The 16,774-nt window shown below is 46.9% G+C and overlaps 6 protein-coding genes across 6 annotated transcripts; 4 read left to right on the top strand and 2 right to left on the bottom strand.

Moving 5' to 3' along the window:
- Positions 1 to 540: 540 nt before the first annotated feature.
- On the top strand, positions 541 to 738 carry DEU56DRAFT_703360 (uncharacterized protein; the record flags this gene model as incomplete). Its single annotated transcript, XM_041347349.1, has 1 exon — positions 541 to 738. A coding segment is annotated over one exon (198 nt), but the record flags the coding sequence as incomplete, so codon positions are not given.
- Positions 739 to 2,980: 2,242 nt separating this feature from the next.
- On the top strand, positions 2,981 to 4,583 carry DEU56DRAFT_916073 (uncharacterized protein; the record flags this gene model as incomplete). The annotated part of the gene is made up of 11 exons (XM_041357824.1): positions 2,981 to 3,047; positions 3,098 to 3,117; positions 3,169 to 3,183; positions 3,229 to 3,267; positions 3,317 to 3,345; positions 3,404 to 3,417; positions 3,670 to 3,729; positions 3,791 to 3,925; positions 3,979 to 4,210; positions 4,267 to 4,324; positions 4,380 to 4,583. 11 exons carry the CDS (start codon positions 2,981 to 2,983, stop codon positions 4,581 to 4,583), a joined length of 873 nt encoding a protein of 290 aa, XP_041204936.1.
- A 588-nt stretch (positions 4,584 to 5,171) lies between these two features.
- On the bottom strand, positions 5,172 to 5,841 carry DEU56DRAFT_822542 (uncharacterized protein). Its single transcript, XM_041354156.1, has one exon. The coding sequence runs from the start codon at positions 5,678 to 5,680 to the stop codon at positions 5,228 to 5,230; it is 453 nt and encodes a 150-aa protein (XP_041204935.1). The 5' UTR covers positions 5,681 to 5,841; the 3' UTR covers positions 5,172 to 5,227.
- Positions 5,842 to 6,024: 183 nt separating this feature from the next.
- On the top strand, positions 6,025 to 7,094 carry DEU56DRAFT_822541 (uncharacterized protein). Its single transcript, XM_041354155.1, has 4 exons — positions 6,025 to 6,142; positions 6,202 to 6,235; positions 6,295 to 6,326; positions 6,422 to 7,094. Exon 4 carries the CDS (start codon positions 6,422 to 6,424, stop codon positions 6,917 to 6,919), a length of 498 nt encoding a protein of 165 aa, XP_041204934.1. The 5' UTR covers positions 6,025 to 6,142; positions 6,202 to 6,235; positions 6,295 to 6,326; the 3' UTR covers positions 6,920 to 7,094.
- Positions 7,095 to 10,340: 3,246 nt separating this feature from the next.
- On the top strand, positions 10,341 to 11,953 carry DEU56DRAFT_916071 (uncharacterized protein; the record flags this gene model as incomplete). The annotated part of the gene is made up of 13 exons (XM_041357823.1): positions 10,341 to 10,407; positions 10,449 to 10,477; positions 10,529 to 10,543; positions 10,589 to 10,627; positions 10,677 to 10,694; positions 10,764 to 10,777; positions 10,828 to 10,919; positions 10,971 to 10,976; positions 11,031 to 11,090; positions 11,146 to 11,280; positions 11,334 to 11,577; positions 11,637 to 11,694; positions 11,750 to 11,953. 13 exons carry the CDS (start codon positions 10,341 to 10,343, stop codon positions 11,951 to 11,953), a joined length of 981 nt encoding a protein of 326 aa, XP_041204933.1.
- Positions 11,954 to 13,988: 2,035 nt separating this feature from the next.
- Positions 13,989 to 16,494, bottom strand: DEU56DRAFT_959595 (uncharacterized protein; the record flags this gene model as incomplete). Its single annotated transcript, XM_041359308.1, is given in 13 exon segments — positions 13,989 to 14,082; positions 14,139 to 14,308; positions 14,365 to 14,559; positions 14,621 to 14,770; positions 14,829 to 15,031; positions 15,056 to 15,185; positions 15,340 to 15,486; positions 15,543 to 15,718; positions 15,775 to 15,858; positions 15,915 to 15,962; positions 16,015 to 16,216; positions 16,275 to 16,449; positions 16,469 to 16,494. The coding sequence occupies 13 exon segments, from the start codon at positions 16,492 to 16,494 to the stop codon at positions 13,989 to 13,991; spliced, it is 1,800 nt and encodes a 599-aa protein (XP_041204932.1).
- Between the last annotated feature and the right edge of the window lie 280 nt (positions 16,495 to 16,774).

The following is a 16,774-nucleotide window of genomic DNA, read 5'->3' as shown; positions in this document are numbered from 1 at the left end:
ACTATCGAAACAACAAGAAAGCATGGATGACAAGTGAATTGTTTAATGAGTAAGCACCGCGTACACGCTAGATATTCACATACAAATTTACAATTAAATTCAAGGTGGATTAAGGTACTCGATGTCAAGATGGGGATCCAACAACGTTACATCTGCCTTCTCATCGACAATTTCTCTGGGCACAAAATCACGTACAAACCACTCCACATCCAGCTCGAATTTTTCGAGCCAAATCTAACATCATTTGTTCAACCTCTCGATGCTGGAGTCATTCGTTGCTTCAAGGCTCACTACCGTCGAGCATTCTGTCTCCGCGCTATTGAACTTGACGAAGCCGGTAATCGCGATATCTACAAAATAAACCTTCGAGAAGCCATGGTTATGGCGCAAGAGGCATGGGATGCCGTTGAACCATCCACTATTCAGCATTGCTGGAATCACGCCGAAATCCAAGCCAACTCTCTGGCACCCTCGTCTCACCCTGCCCACGCAGACCCGGGTGCATGGAAAATCATCCGCGAGTTCGCGGATATTGATTCCATGACCTTGCCTCAGGCCGAAGCTCGCCTGAAAGAACACCTCGGCAATCATTATGTCGAGGAGGACTGGACAGATGCCCTCAAAGCTGTTATGGATGCGGAGGGTGACAACATCGAAGCGGCCGAGGCTGTTGAGAAACTCGCATCGGTTGCATGTCGACGAACTGGGCTCGTTGTCAAAATTCCGTCTCTTACCAAGGCACCTCAACTCCAAACTCTCGAAAATGAATTGATGAGCTCCATAGAGGAGCTCACAACACGAAGACGGATCATTGGCACACCACTGACTGTTGACGAGATTCTCGACCCTCGAGAGGAGAAGAACATCGGGGAAGTAACTGCTTACGAGGATGATGATGCAATTGTTGCAGAAATTCAGCGCCGGCAAGGAATTAGGAGCGGGGAGCTGGTTGAAGTGGAGTCAGATGATGAGGATGAGGGTGACCAGCCCAAGGTCTGTGCCGCTGAACTGATTCCGCTGTGTGAAAAGCTGGAGGCTGCATGTGTTGCGCGAGCTGGTGCTGATTCTTCACTTGATCTTGTTCACAAACTTCGTGCATTCCGAGCGGCGCTACGGCGCGAGGAATTGCAGAATGCAAAGCAGGCTACATTAGACCGATTCTGGAACATCAAGTAACATACCGTTTCGATGTACTCGCTGAATGTATTGATTTTTGGACTGTAGCGCGCATCGACACCCCCAATCTTGGTTGACCCCCCACCGTGGGAATTGTTTGGTAGTGTATATTTTTCATACTGTATAGCGAAAAGGCAGCTCCCGTCGCTATACATTATGAGATAATGTACTGTAATGCCAGTGTGGCGTATGAAATCTTATGTGTTTGTCCAAGTTTTTCTAACGCCACATTCGGACTCGACACAAAGAAGACTCAGTCTTGAGTCAAATTATCTCTCTGCGTCAACCGTCGAGTATGCAACAAGTGGTATGTACCCAAGTGCAGCAAGCTGGTTTGCATGCCCACCTAGTACTAATACCTTTTGTATATGGGATGCTCCATTCTTGTGAAAAGCACAAGCAGACAGTTGACCAGCCTGAGCGTTTGTGAACTGAATCTCCGAACACCTCTGTCACCGTCCTGTGCCCCATCGCACTAGACTACTATCAGCTTCACCCATTCGTCTGGCGGGATGTCGAGCCATTTTTATGTCCTGATCAGTGCTAAACGTTCGATGATGGCACCGCCAGCCATTCTTGAATACAATCCGTCGTCTGGTAAGCCCCATCTGCGGATTGCAACATTTAAACGGCCTTTTCAAATAGTGGAATACTTAGACGCGGTAAAGTGCACTTGATTGGTCGTCTCTTATTTCGTGGAACGCGAACAGGCATTGACGCCACAGCACGATTATCAGCTGATGACCAAGGCTCCGCTAAAGGGGATTTTCTACGTATACCAGATCCTGCGTTCCGACAAAATTGTTGGCCTGTATGGAGGATTCGTGCCCGGTACACTCATCGCGTACGTGTGTATCAAGGTCTCTCGTGGGTTAGTATTCTTGCGCCAGAATTCGTGTTAACGATGCGCTGCATAAATTCGAAGGGTATGACACGATCAGAGCCTTGCTGAGGAAATCTGTATGGTAACTGTGTCGCGTCTTTGCTGTGGGTGGGATATGCACAACGGTCAGTCGTAGATAGTGCCTGATTCGGTGATCGCATATTAATGTGTTCGATCTGGAATACCTGCTAGTGTGAGATGCTCTCGAGACTCGTAGCAAAACACGAGAAGTAAATTGATGTTCTGCAGCAAACTTCCGTTGCATTCGACCATGCAAACACCTATCCCCTGGCCACGAGCCAAGTCCAAACACAGCAAATATCAAAAGTTATATTGTTTTTTGATTCTGATGGGAAAATATATGTCAAGTGCGTGGAAGATCGCATGATTGGAATGCAGTAATAAATGATCATGAGGATGAACCTAGCTGTAGCGAGGCAGTGGCGTGGATTGGTAAAAATAGAGCCTACAACTATTAGCGCTGCCCCATGAAATCCTGTCATACACACAAGAACTCACCGACAGTGTTACTTTGCTACCACTATTTCTAATGGCTGGTCTGGCATCATGCCGACGCGATGAGCCAATATTGTTGATCCTAGTACTAGAACCTGTAGTGCACGTGCTGATCACTTTCACATCACCGCGGCATATTCAAGGCCCGCTACATCACTTCGACTCAACATGACATGACAGGAACGGATATCTATAGGTCAACCAAGCGCTAGCACTGGATGACAAGTAGTATATCTAGCACGAATATCATCATTGTATGTCCACCAGGTTTCCCGCTCCCTCACATCAATTCTCCAACAGTATGACACTAGTCTCAGACGACCCTAGTAATTGGCCACTCATCAACGCTTGGCGTATTAGCAGCTATTTCATAGGTTCGTGATAAGCAGTCAGATGTTGACGCTGATGTCTCGATCTGACCTTGATTGTGGTTTTCCAGTTGCCTCCTTTGTTGCAGTGGCGTATGATTGGGGTGAGCATAATAACATCAGAGAATCGCTGGTTTCCTAAAAGTATTTCCAGTCCTTACGTTCGGACAAGAGGTATGTTGATCCTATGACCGGAGCAGCCATCTCGCTAAGATTGGTTTGTAGGTCGAACTGGTCTGGGTGAGCACATTTTTACCATAGAAGAACAACATTGATTTGCGACAGAGACAACGTTGGTCCCTGATGACCTTTCTCTATCTGAGTGTACGTAGCTTTCCTGTTGTGAATTTCTGCTGACTTGACAATATCCTAGTTGCGCTTTCTTGGAATTGTCACTTATGTGTATGTTCAGAAGGCTTGATAGTTGGTGTCGTGCTAATCTGCTATGTCTCATACTCAGCATTGACATACTGGGTATGTCTTCTCGCATTCACAGTGTTTGTTTTTTCTGACCAGTGGCATACAGGCAGTGTTCCGACGATTCCGTTGACAGATGCAGTGAGTCTTCTGCATCGATGCCTGCTATTCCCATTCAATTAACCGCGACACCCTGTAGGGGTGAGTGTCATTCTTGACCAGCTTCTTCGTTTACTATCATGACTGCTACAGGTGTGAGTTTGGTTGTGTGTGATCCACCCAAGGCCCATCACTAACCAGATTTCTCAGGCTGGATTCTGTACCTCACGTGGACTTGGACGAGTGTTGTATCATCTGCAATGCTGGGTGGTGAGTTGTGTAGTTATAAGACCTCTGATATTGATATTGAATTGACCGAAACATGTTGCAGTCATCATGATCGCTCGGTTACATGCCATGTACCAACGATCCACAAGGATCCTGATATTTCTCGTCGTCGTGTGCTTGGCTGTCAATATTGTCGACGTAGCGGTCACTGGAATGGCAATGAGGCACACTTCAGGGGGTACACTTAATTTTGAATAAAAACCGTGCATGGGGCTCATTGATGAATACAAGAGGAATTCATTCTCTCTGGCACCTATGCGTGCACTACTGGCTTTTCGGATAATTACTCACTTCTGGTATCCATGACTTGGATACTCAGCACTGTCTGGGAGGTCCTCGCGCTGTGTCTCGCAGTCTGGATTGCTGCAAAACACTTCCGTGAACTGCGACAACATTCGGCAGGAAGGATTGTCGGCGACTGTTTCACGGTGTTGATCAAATCCCACATGCTTTACTTTGCGAGGTGAGCTCATATTGTGAATATGGTTCCCTTTTCCACTGAATGATTGAATGTGCTAGCTTTGTTGCCGTGTCTTGCTTCAACCTCGTATATTTTTTGTCTCCAACGATCTCAGCAGTATGGCGATCTTTCACTGACCTCTGCATGTGACCGCGGTTCATCATTTTTATAGGACCAAAATTCCTTGGAAAATCAGATTTTGCTTGGTTTTCTTCAGATTTTGACAGCCATACAGTCCTTTGTGCTGGGACCACGCCTCATCCTTAGCGTTCGAGAATATAACGCTCGGCTCGTGGCTGACTCTGATGCAGCAACAGCCATGACCTCAATCGCTTTCCAGGAGCGCGTGCATATATCGACTGGCAGTGACGTGTAGCACGGGAGATGCTCGATGAAGTTAACGGTAGTCTGGTGCTCTGCAGGGAGCAGGAGAGTTAGCTTTTTTTACAAGTTTCATTGTGGTGCTTATTTATTTGGTGTTGCGAAATCGATTTCAAGGAGACATGGGTCTTGCCGCATATTTTGTCGTAATATGTATTCAAGTTATTTGTTTCGAAGAGCCTTGAAAGAGACTTGACGAGGTGTCGAGTCAGACCTAGACCATCCCTGGCCACTACCTTATCTTTCGCATTTACGTTCGCAGACTCAAGTCCCCAGGCCGACTTAGCGGGGCGAAGACGCATTGATGTTGGGGATACAGGCGTAGCAAGTCGATTTTTGAAACAATTTTTTGGATTTCTGAGCCCGGTGCCTCGAGAAGGTGTCGACTTCACCTTGGAAGATCACTGATCTCAAGCACATGCGTTTAGAAACCATGTGTGTTTTCATTCGCATACAGTAGCATGGGTTACAATAATTCGTCAACTCCAATCCAAGCTAACAGAAGGATGGTAATCAGAGGGGGCGCTGAGAGGGCCTGAGGGGTGATAAAAGGACGAAAGGATGGAGAAACGGGTATAGAGCGCCGAGACAATCTGGGGTACATACTCTTCTAGGGCGACCATGTGTCGGAGCCAAGGATTAGGGAGAAGAAGTCGTCCGTGACTCAGATGGTGTGCTCGAAGCTCCAGAGCACAAGGTCTGAGAAGAAGAAGGTTCTCTGCTTGAACCAACCCTGCAGTATTTCGAGCGTAGTCGCTTTCCATTCAGGGCGAGTAAAGTGTAAATTACATCTCCATAGTAGTAGAAAATCTGATTGAAAGTAGTAAGTCTTCTATACAGACCCAACGACGAGTTCGCTGTCAAAGTAGCAGCTGAGCCGTCTGCTGTAATGGTCAGTGCGTACTGCTCGCTACAGGTACCCAGGAGCTTCACAGCCTTTGAAGAAATGGCACCGTGGCCTACGACGAGACGCCCAAGTTTGTCATTTTCGAGATAGTACTGTGATTGGGCAACCGCGTCACGTAGATCGGCCGGGGTGCCTTCAATCTGCACGTCATAGGAAAATGCAGGGGAGATTTTAAGAGCGGTCATCCCAGCATAGGCTCTATAGGCATTCTCGTGGGGTCTTCTGTTTCCCCATTCCAAAGTCAGTGTTCAATTTTGTCATGGCGGAGAGCAGAGGTTGTTATCTTGCTTACTAAGATCCCATGGGAAACTTGAATGAGTCACGCACTTTCTGGTCACCCCGTTATATACTAAAGGAACGACAGCGATCCACCTAGGTCGATCGACAACTCGGAATGCAAAACGGAACCGTGTTTGGACGAAACGAGAGTATGAAGGTGATATGCACAGGAGGGACCATCAGAACGCTCGTTTGCCCGGGAGGTTACGCTTCTGAACATTATTTCCTCGCAGACACGATCCGGACCCAAAAACGCTTCTATGACTCGGACTTGCCAACTGAAGTCCTATCCCACATTTTTAACGACTGTCTCTCCAAATTCAGTGACTTGTCGCCCCCATAAAACTGGACGTTCGAGCAACTTGAAGGTATGTAGCGTGCGACTCAGACTCCGACTTAGCTGACGTCTTGTTCTTTCTGCCGCTAGCACACATTGAATCACACCTGCCTGATGCTACATCGTACGTCTCTTCTTCAAAATCCTATTTGCCAGACGACTAATGTTCTTGTGATTGCCCAGATCTGACAACGAGCTTTCACTGGACGACAAAACCATGTCTGTTTCTCGCCACATTCTTGTCCGTCTACTAACCGACCAGCACTTCCGGTGAGGCTAACGACTGAGCAGGTTGACTATGTATCAGAGCATGATCTGCGGCACCAGCAGAGCCGCACGTTTTCTGACACTCGTGGTGCAGATCAACAACAGCATCAGAGCAACGGGCGGCCACACCCGCTGCAAAATCAAGTCTACTCAGATGATCAGAATCACGATGATGCCGCAGCTGCCTTTATATCGCATTACTTTCAAGCTCCTCGTCCAGTCGCACCTATACCGCCCACACCTCACAACCAGACTGCTGCTCCGGTCGCCATTGATATCTGGCATGCAAAGCATGCAAGCCAGCCCAGCACCTCCAGTAGGCTCGCCCTATCCCTACCCATTCTCGCACGTTCGGCGCAATAATACCTACTGTGGCTGTCCCATCCACACCGCGCCTTCGTCCAACTACGACCCCAATCATCCCTCAGTGACCGAAGGGCAACTCGCTCTCCAGATTCAGATGCACGCCCTGAACAACCACGCAGCATTATCTGACTCCACATTCTCACCATCGTCGACGCCTTTCCCCGGCCCTGGATAAGCAACGCGCGTAAATGTGTACCAATGGTAATATCGACCTCCTCATTCAGGGCGCGATCTACAGCTCTGCAACTAGTGGACTGGACAGCATATGCCCTTGCATTAAAAGTAGAAACTCCCGCCACAAATGAAAGGGAAAACGGGAGAGCGAGGCAGGTAGACCAATGCATTGGACGATAGTTCTGATAAGTAAGAGTTCATGGCGTCGACTAACTCGTATTGTACAAACTTCAACAGGGAAGATGCCGCTTGGAATTCTGCGCGCCTCCCATCGATATACTGCAGCTGCTGCTACCTGCAAGCATCTAGGCAGATTCTGGTGGATTGATCACAGGACCACGCTATGCTAGACTCCTGTTGGTAGACCAAACAGAAGGAAGGGGAGTGCTAGCAATGGCCTACAGAGCATTACATTTACAATAGATATAATGGAGCCCAGGCCTTCGAATTCATGCCAGTGTGACCGTTGACGTTTGAAATCTTATGTGTTTGTCCAAGATTTTCTAACGCCACATTCGGACTCGATACAACGAAAACTCGCTATAGGTTTGCCAGTTTGAGTCATGTGCTTATCCCTCTGCATCATCTGTCGAGTATATGTAACAAGTGGTATGTGCCCCAAGTACAGCCAGGTGCGGGCGCCCACCTCACACTAATACACAATGTATATGGGACGTTCCATTCTTGTAAAAAGCACAAGAAGACAGTTGAGTGAACTGAAGCTCCGAACACCTCTGTCAGACTGTCACCGTCCTGCGCCCCATCGCACTGGACTACTATCAGTCACCCGTTCGTCTGGCGGGGTATCGAGTCATTCCCATGTCCTGATCAGTGCTAAACGTTAGATGATGGTGCCGCCAGCCATTCTTGAATACAATCCGTCGTCTGGTAAGTCTCAGCTGCGTATTGCAATATTTCAATAGCCTTTGCAAATAGTGGAATGCTCAGACGCGGTAAAACGCACTTGATTGGTCGACTCTGATTTCGTGGAACACGAACAGACATTGACGCCACAGCACAATTATCAGCTGACGGCCAAAGCTCTGCTAAAGGAGGGGTTTTCAGCTTGATCGATGTATACTAGCAAATCTGCTGTGGTGGGATATGCACAACGGTCAGTCGTACAGTCCACGACTCATGACATGAGGGCGCACCGAATACAAGTCGCTTAGAGAGCGGTGATGGCTGCATACCCGCACGGCACGAGTAGGAGATAGTGACCTCTGGGAAAAAAGGTAAGCCAATATCCAAAGCACATCTCGACTTACTAATGAGTGTAGGCACAGCACAAGTCCTGCATTGACGCTGGAAGGCAGATTGTGGTCAAAAAGGTCTAAGGTCGCTGTTCGAAGGGTCAAACAAGTTCTGAAGTGGTACTGTCTATCTGATACGTACGACAAAAGCGGAGGCAGGTGCAATTGTCCTTCGTAGTTGGCGTGGGCGTGTCATCTGTGACAAGTATGATTGTCCTGCGCAAGTTGATATCTCTTGCTGGCGCCTCGTGAAAAGATATTTCAGGCAAGATTTGGTTGAAAATGTATTGGGGGGCTTGTGCGATGCCATGGGGCTATGTTCACACTAGAAGAATCGCTGTGCATGAAAAAGCCGCTATTGGCAGGTGATTCAGTGATCGCATAATGTGTTCGATCTGGAATACCTGTGTGAGGTGGATGCTCTCGTAGCAAAACACAAGAAGTAGATTCTGATGTTCTACAGCAAACTTCCGTTGCATGCCAAGAGCCAAGTCCAAACACAGCAAATATCAAAATTTACATCGTTGTTTTGATTCTGGTGGGCAAAGATATGTCCAGTGTGTGAAGATCGCATGATTGGAATGCAGCAAATGATCATGAGGATAAACCTAGCTGTAGCGAGGCAGCGGCGTGGCTTGGCAAAAATAGAGCCTGTTACACAACAACTGTTAGCGCCGCCTCATGAAATCCTGTCATACACACGAGAACTCACTGACATTGTTACTTCGCTACCAGAGAGGACCAAACAGAAAAAGCAGCGAGTACTGTGCAACTGTTTTTCTCATGGCCAGTGTCAGAGTCCAGAATACGGACGGCTTACCCTAATGAGCATGATGAATTCTGAATCCTTTGCGACACCGACCATTGAGGAAGCCACTGCCCCCACCGCCGCGGCAACCCGAAACACCAACTCAGAAATCGCTACGCCCACCACGACCAGCATGTGGGAAGTACTACTTGATTGGTTTGTCATAATGGACTGCTGTGTGACAAGAACATCTCGAAAAAACAAGGTGACAGTTCAAGTTGACGTTCTTTCATGTTTTGCAGTTGCAGTGTTCAAGTGTTCCGCCCGTGCAAACCAAAGTTACTTGATTTATGTCTATTTATGTACGTTGAGCCCCACATCTTTATGTAAATCAGTATTTTATTGCCTGATTACATAAGCACTGCACAGGCGTTGTTCCAATCCATCCACGTCCCTACCCTAGGAAGTAGGAACAACGCGAGTAGAGCTCGGCTCCCATTCACATCAATTGCATGATACATTTAAGGTCGCACATTTTGCATCGGTTTTCATTAGCGTTGAGGGTGTGCGTTGGCAGCTGTTGGCAAGTGTGTTATCTTGTTCAAATCTCTGACTTTTCTGATGGCGTGCCAACATAGTGTTACCCCTTCAGCGCTGGGATATCATAGATGCTGCTGAGGCTCATATTAATAATATCGCCATCAAGATCCACAAGATTAAGCTGTACGGTACAAATAACAAGTCGAGCTTCATGCAGTCATAACCATGTGTTCGGCTCTTCTTTTCGCCTATGCCGTCTTAGTGCTGTCTTCAAGTTGATCTAGGGATTGATATCAATCACAGAATTTTAACTAGGTCGTCCCTGACCGTGAAACCTGATTCTCATCACCATTGGGTGCCACCAACTCCACCATGCAAATCGAAGATTCTGCGCTAATCATTTTCGACATCCTCATGATAGGATAGCAAGAAAGTGCACCTGTTGAGACATGTACTTGGAGGGAGTTATTGCTAGCCTGGGTAGGTGGATATCCCCTACTATTTCTAACAGCTGGTCTGGCATCATTCCGACGCAATGAGCAAATATTGTTGATTCTAGTACTAGAACCTGTAGTGCACGTGCTGATCACTTTCACATCACCGCGGCATTGTATTCAAGGCCCGCTACATCACTTCGAACGTGACATCATATCTATTGACAGCAACGGATATCTATAGGTTATCCAAGCACTGGATGGTAAGTAGTATATCTAGCACGAATATCATCGTCGTATGTCCACCAAGTTCCCCGCTCTCTCACATCCATTCTCTAACAGTATGACACTAGTCTCAGACGACCCTAGTTATTGGCCACTCATCAACGCTTGGCGTATTAGCAGCTATTTTACAGGTTCGTGAAGAGCAGTCAGATCTCGGCGCTCATGTCTCGATCTGACCTTGATTGCGGTTTTCCAGTTGCCGCTGCTGTTGCACTGACGTATGATTGGGGTGAGCACGATAACATTAGAGAATTGCTGATTTCCTACAAGTATTTCCAGCCCTTACGTTCGGACAAGAGGTATGTTGATGCTATGACCGGAGCAGCCATCTCGCTAAGATTTGTTTGTAGGTCGAACTGGTCTGGGTGAGCACGGTTCCACGTCAGAAGAACAATATTGATTTGCGACAGAGACAACGTTGGTCCTTGGTGACCGTTCTCTATCTGAGTGTACGTAGTTTGCCTGTCATGAATTTCTGCTGACTTGACAATATCCTAGTTGCGCTATCTTGGATTTGTATATAGTGTGTATGTTCAGAAGGCTTGACAATTGGTGCCGTGCTAATCTGCTATCTCTCACACTCAGCCTGAACATAGTGTGTATGTCTTCCCGCATTCAAGTGTTTGTTTTTCTGACCAATGGCATACAGTAAGTGTTCCGACGATTTTATTGACAGATGCAGTGAGTCTTCTGCACCGATGCCTGCTATTCCCATTCAATTAACCGCGACACCCTGTAGGGGTGAGTGTCATTCTTGACCAGCTTCTTCGTTTATTATCTTGATTGCTACAGATGTGAGTCTGTTTTTAGTGTGTGATCCACCTAGGGCCCATCACTAACCGGATTTCTCAGGCCGGATTCTGGCCCTCGTGTTTGCTTGGACGACATTTGTGGCATTTCTAATGCCGGGTGGTGAGTTGTGCGGCTATAAGAACTATGATATTGACTTGACCGAAACATGTTGCAGTCATCATGATCACTCGGTTATATGCCATGTATCAACGATCCAGAAACATCCTGATATTTCTCGTCGTCGTGTGCTCGGCTAACGACATTTTCAGCGTAGTGGTCACTGTAATGGCAACGAGGCACGTTTCAGGGGGTACACTTAATTTTGAATAAAAACCGTGCATAGCGCTCATTGATGAACACTAGAGGAACTCATTCTCTCTGGCACCTATGCGTGCACAACTACTGATGCAGTGGACAATTCCCAACTTCTGAATTTTCTGAATTCCATTACTTGGATACTTGGCACTATCTGGGAGGTCCTCGCGCTGTGTTTCTTAGTCTGGATTGCTGTAAAACACTTCCGTGAACTGCGACAAGAATCTGCAGGAGGGTTTATTGGCGACTGTTTCAAGGTGTTGATAAAATCCCATGTGCTTTACTTTGCGAGGTGAGCTCATATTGTGAATGTGTCTCCCTTTTCCGCTGAATGATTGAATGTGCTGCTAGTTTTATTCCTGTGTCTTGCTTCAGCCTCTTGGTTGATTTTTATCCAGCGATCTTAGCGGTATGGCAATCTTTTTCTGACCTCTGCATGCGACCGCGGTTCATCATTTATACAGGACCAATTTTCCCTGGAAACTCAGATTTTGCTTGGTTTTCTTCAGATTGTAACTGTCATACTGGCCTTTGTGCTCGGACCACGCCTCATCCTTAGCGTCCGAGAATATCACGCTCGGCTCGTGGCTGACTCTGATGCAGCAACCGGCATGACCTCAATCGCTTTCCAGGATCGCGTGCATATATCGACTGGCAGCGGCGTATAGCACGGGAGATGCTCGATGGAGTTAATGGTGGTCTAGTGCTCCGCAGGGAGCAGGAGAATTGTCTTTTTTCTTGATTGACAAGTTTCGTCGTGGTACTTATTTATTTGGAGTTGCAGAGTGGATTTCAAGGAGACATGTGTATTAGCACATATTTCGTCGTAATACGTATGTTATTTGTTCCGAAGAGGGTTGAAAGACACAGGACAAGGTGCCGAGTCAGACCTAGGCCAACCCTAGGCCACTACCTTATCTTTCGTGTTTGCGTTCGCAGACTCAAGTACCCAGGCCGAGTTAGCGAGGCGCAGACGCTGTTGATTTAAATTGGAAGCCCTTACTGGCGTTTCTTAGTCACATCCTTGTGCACAGAACGAGAAGTTATAATTTGCGAGGCTGCCAATAGGGAAAGGGGCTCTCATCCATGAGCATCTGGGGATGCAAGGCCCACAGTGATTGCCGCACGACTTGAATCTTTGCTCCTTCGCCACCAACTGTAGGAACGGCTGTGACACTCGAGCTTGTCATGGACCGTGCTTGCAGAAAGGAAGCTGATGGTCAAGACGACGCTACTGGGACTTTAAGCTCCGTGCTTAGCCATTGATAAGTCTTTTTTAACACGCGACTTTTGGAGGAACCTTCCCTCTCATTGATGTTGGAAATACAAACGTAGCAAATCGAGTTTTGAAACGATTTTTCGATTCCTGAACTCGGTGCCTCGAGAAGGTGTCGACTTCACCTTAGAAGATCATTAATCTCAAACGCATGCGTTTAGAAACCATGTGTGTTTTTCATTCGCATACAGTAGCATGGATTACAATAATTCGTCAACTCCACTCGAGGGAGCGCTGAGAGGGCCCAAAGGGTGATAAAAGGACGAAAGGACGAAAGGATGGAGAAACGGGTATAGAGCGTCGAGACAATCTGGGCCACATATTTTTCCAGGGCGACCATTGTCGGGGCTAAGGATTGGGGAGAAGAAGTCGTCCGTGACTCAGATGGCGTGCTCGAAGCACCAGAGCACAAAGTCTGAGGAGAAGAAGGTTCTGTGCTTGAACCAACTTTCCAGTATTTCGAGCGTGGTCGCTTTCGGTTCAGAGCACACGGACAGGCCATGATCAAATCATGAGGTTCACATTGTGAGTGATTCATTGCATAGCACGATGCGCAAGTGGAACTGCGACACGGTATTTCGTGTCAGAGAACCATGGACAGGCGAGGGCGGAAGGATATGGGCAATGGAACTTTCACTGGACGGAAAGAAAACTGTGTGCAGGAGGGAAGACGGAATCGTTCAGCGATGGAAGACCGACGGATAGATCATATTTGGAACATGCGGTCACTATCGTGGTCTCCCAGTGGAGACAATATCGCAAGCGGGTCCGATGATAGAACAATCCTCGTTCGGAAAGCAGAAAGCAGGGAAATCGAGGTGGGCCCAATCAAGACGGAGCAGCAATATGTGTGTCTTGCACATTCACCATCAGGCGACAGAATAGCAACGGGCGGATGTCAAACGATCTAAGACAGGCGAGCTCCATCAGGAAAACCCTCTGATACAAACATATACTAAGTATGTCAAGATTAATAAAATTTTCTCTAATTCATTGTAGTTTCACAAAATTAGACGTCTTAGCAGATTAGAGAACCTTTTTTACTGCCCCACCAGATCTTACTCCTGCGCACTAATTTATTGATGATTTTAAATAAATTCACAAACTTACAAGTCATCAAGGATCTTATTTTGACGGTCTGTTCAGGATTTCATTGATTTCATTCAAACGTTTTAACTTACTCCTGCGCACTAAGTTAGTGATGATTTTAAATAAATTCACAAACTTACAAGTTATCAAGGATCTTATTTTGACGGTCTGTTCAGGATTTCATTGATTTCGTTCCAACATTTTACAAGAACAAATTAAGTTTTCATTAAAAGAGGGGTATATCAGCATAGCTTGTAGAATATGAGACAATAAAGGAGCGTTGAGAATGATATACGTGAATGCAATTATATAAAATGATGAGACCGCAACTTGGAAATCTACTCCTCGTCATCCATGCCAGCAATATCGAGGAAAGCCATCGCAGACTCGTGTGATCCAACTAAAGCGTTGTTGCCATGGGTGCAGAGTTTCCTTGTGAGGTGTGAGACTTGGACAGATGAGTTGGCGCAGCGCAGAAATGGACTCACTGGATAGCCTCGAAAATGTCAGCCATCATCTTGTGAAACTTGCGCGGCGCCGTCACCTTCATGTCTTCAAGAAATTTCACATGAAAAAAGTAGACCTCGCTGAATAGATTGCCAGTAAAATTGAATTTCGATGGAGATCCATTAGCCTTCCAGAAGAGTGCAGCATACACCTATACACTCATTGTTAGTACATGCACTCGGACCCAGAGTATGTCAATAAATATACCGAAGTACTCGTTAAGGCGACCATTGGAATTGTAACTTCGGGCCGCTGGGCCTTGTTTTGCGCAATCTCCTTGAAACGGTCTGAAAATTTCATGCCAACTGACTTTAGCCCATTGAAGTAGCGCCCCTTCATTAGATATGGTAAGATATCAGCGAAGTATGGCTTTTTTGGCTGTGGAATGGGGTCGTTCTTCTCCTGGAGAGTGTGCACAGTGTTGAGCAAATCAATTTGTGCAACCCAGAACATAGCCACCTACATTGAAATGCTGTTCATAATGGTAGACGTGGTTGACCAGCAAAGCCTTCACAGTGTCGACACAATCAGGGCCAAGACGATAGTATGACGTCACTTGAGCACAAGCGTCGTCTTTTAATTCAGTGCGGAAAAGTGGCACTCGGGCTTCAATCTGTATGAGAGGTTCAACCAATTAGTAATATTGCGAAGAGTCCAACTCTTGAGCATACCAGCGTGGCGAGAGCTGTCACATACGAGTCATCAGACTTGAGGCGATCCTTGATGGGCAGGACACTGCAGGCGCGAGCTGCTGTTAAGAGTGCGTCCCGCGTAAACAGGCTCTTCTCGGTGAGCTCCGGATAGCCGTTGACAAATGTCAAGTGAACTTTTGCCTCCAAGATCGCTCTTTGGACCACACGACGGGTGTCAATATCTTGGTCCATCAGCTTCAACTTACCAGTGTCTGTCCATACAAGTGTGGGCCTTCTAGAGTGATCTGGGTTGTCCTCCTCGGAGTCGTCTAACACCATGATGGGCTCATGTTCCTCATCTGACACGACGACTTGAGTATCTGCCCAAACAGGTGTCTGGAGAGTCCAAAACATCATTCGAACACGAGATAACTGTGAGAGAACTTTCACTCACCTCATCTGCTCATTTACGATCATGCGCAGACTTAGATTTTGTTTTCTGAGGGGTATTATTATTTCAACATGGAGGTAAGTATCCAAGCCAACTTACCTTGGTAGCCCTTGGTTGAGCCGACGGAAAGGGGAATAGTTGAGCCGCCCGCATCAGCTCCTTCGAGGTAGTTGTACGAGGCCAGGTGGGTTGGGTCAAAGGGAGGTCAGTCTGTTCTGCCTTCGACCTCGAAACAAACACTGGTGTCTGAGGGAAATAAATTGAAGGTACAATCAGTTACTACTATGAACAATGTCACTTACTTCGGCTGATAAGGACTTGGGCTCCTCCAAGTCGTCTTCAATTTCCTCCTCCTCACTGTCCTTCTCCGAGTCATTGTGACTAGGTCGAGAATCAGAGATCTCATCGACAGGTTCGTCGCTTGAAAATTCATTGTCGATTGGTTGGGAGGTGTGTGACCATAGTTCCTTTTCTTTTCCTGCAAAACCTGTGAGTTTGCTGAACCGACAACTAGACACCGTTATGCTAACTGACCTTTCTTTTGCGTGTGCTTGACAGCGCTCATGAGGCCTTCATCAATATCGACATCAATATCGGAATCTGCATATGGTTCGGTGACTGTACCCGGCCCCCAAAGATTAGTCATCATGGAATCAGTCCGGATCAGTGCTCACCTCGGCGCTTCTTAGTATTTGCTTTTCCTTTAGATGTTTCACCCACGACTATGTACCCATGTAAGTGTACTGAGACCCTGGACTCGGTTCAGATACTTACCTCGACACTTTTTAGCTGCAAGCCCTAGGATCTCATCTGGGGTATCGGGCCGACTACTAGTAACTTGTGCTACACCACCATCGTGGCGGCCATGCTTGGTTACAGACACGTGAGCTTTCCTTTGTGCAGTTGTTTTCTTCATCACAGTGGGATTTTCTGGAGCTGGGCGCTGCCATAGCTCTTTTTTTTGCACCTCGTTCACCTGTTGCAACAACAGGTATTCACAGTTGTTTGTATCCGTTATAGTGGTAAGTACTTACTCCTGGCGGGCTGACTGGAACCTGTATTATTGCTGGGTGACATGCTAACTTGAAGGGTATGGTAAATGAGCGGGTGGGTTTTGAAGTTGTAAATAATGTAACGGGGGGATAGCTAATTGCATCCCACCACTGAGTACTGATATTTATGTATCTCGCAGGGACGGTGTCATCGCCACTGGGCAAAACCAACTCACATATGCACAGGTTCCAAAACGAGCATGGTTTTTGGGTGTCCCTTTTGGATTAGTCCAGGTCCATAGCCCAAGCGCTCTACTGTGCCGGGTTATGTAATATGGTTCGACACGTCTAGAAATGTTTTACAGCTGTAATTCATTGTAAAATAATCTAATAGAAAGTTTGCATGCAATTTATGTCCGAGTGTGAGTTTGTGACGGCCCTGTGCGAGCATCCATTTCACCTCAGTCGAACATCTGTTTGCCTGAAAACAAACAAGAGAACGAACAAATGCACAAATGCACAGACACGAACAAACGCACAAA

This window comes from Suillus clintonianus, assembly GCF_016758775.1.
Source record: "Suillus clintonianus strain FC179 chromosome Unknown DEU56scaffold_79, whole genome shotgun sequence".
Lineage (NCBI taxonomy): Eukaryota > Fungi > Basidiomycota > Agaricomycetes > Boletales > Suillaceae > Suillus > Suillus clintonianus.
This window is presented reverse-complemented; position numbering and strand designations above follow the sequence as displayed.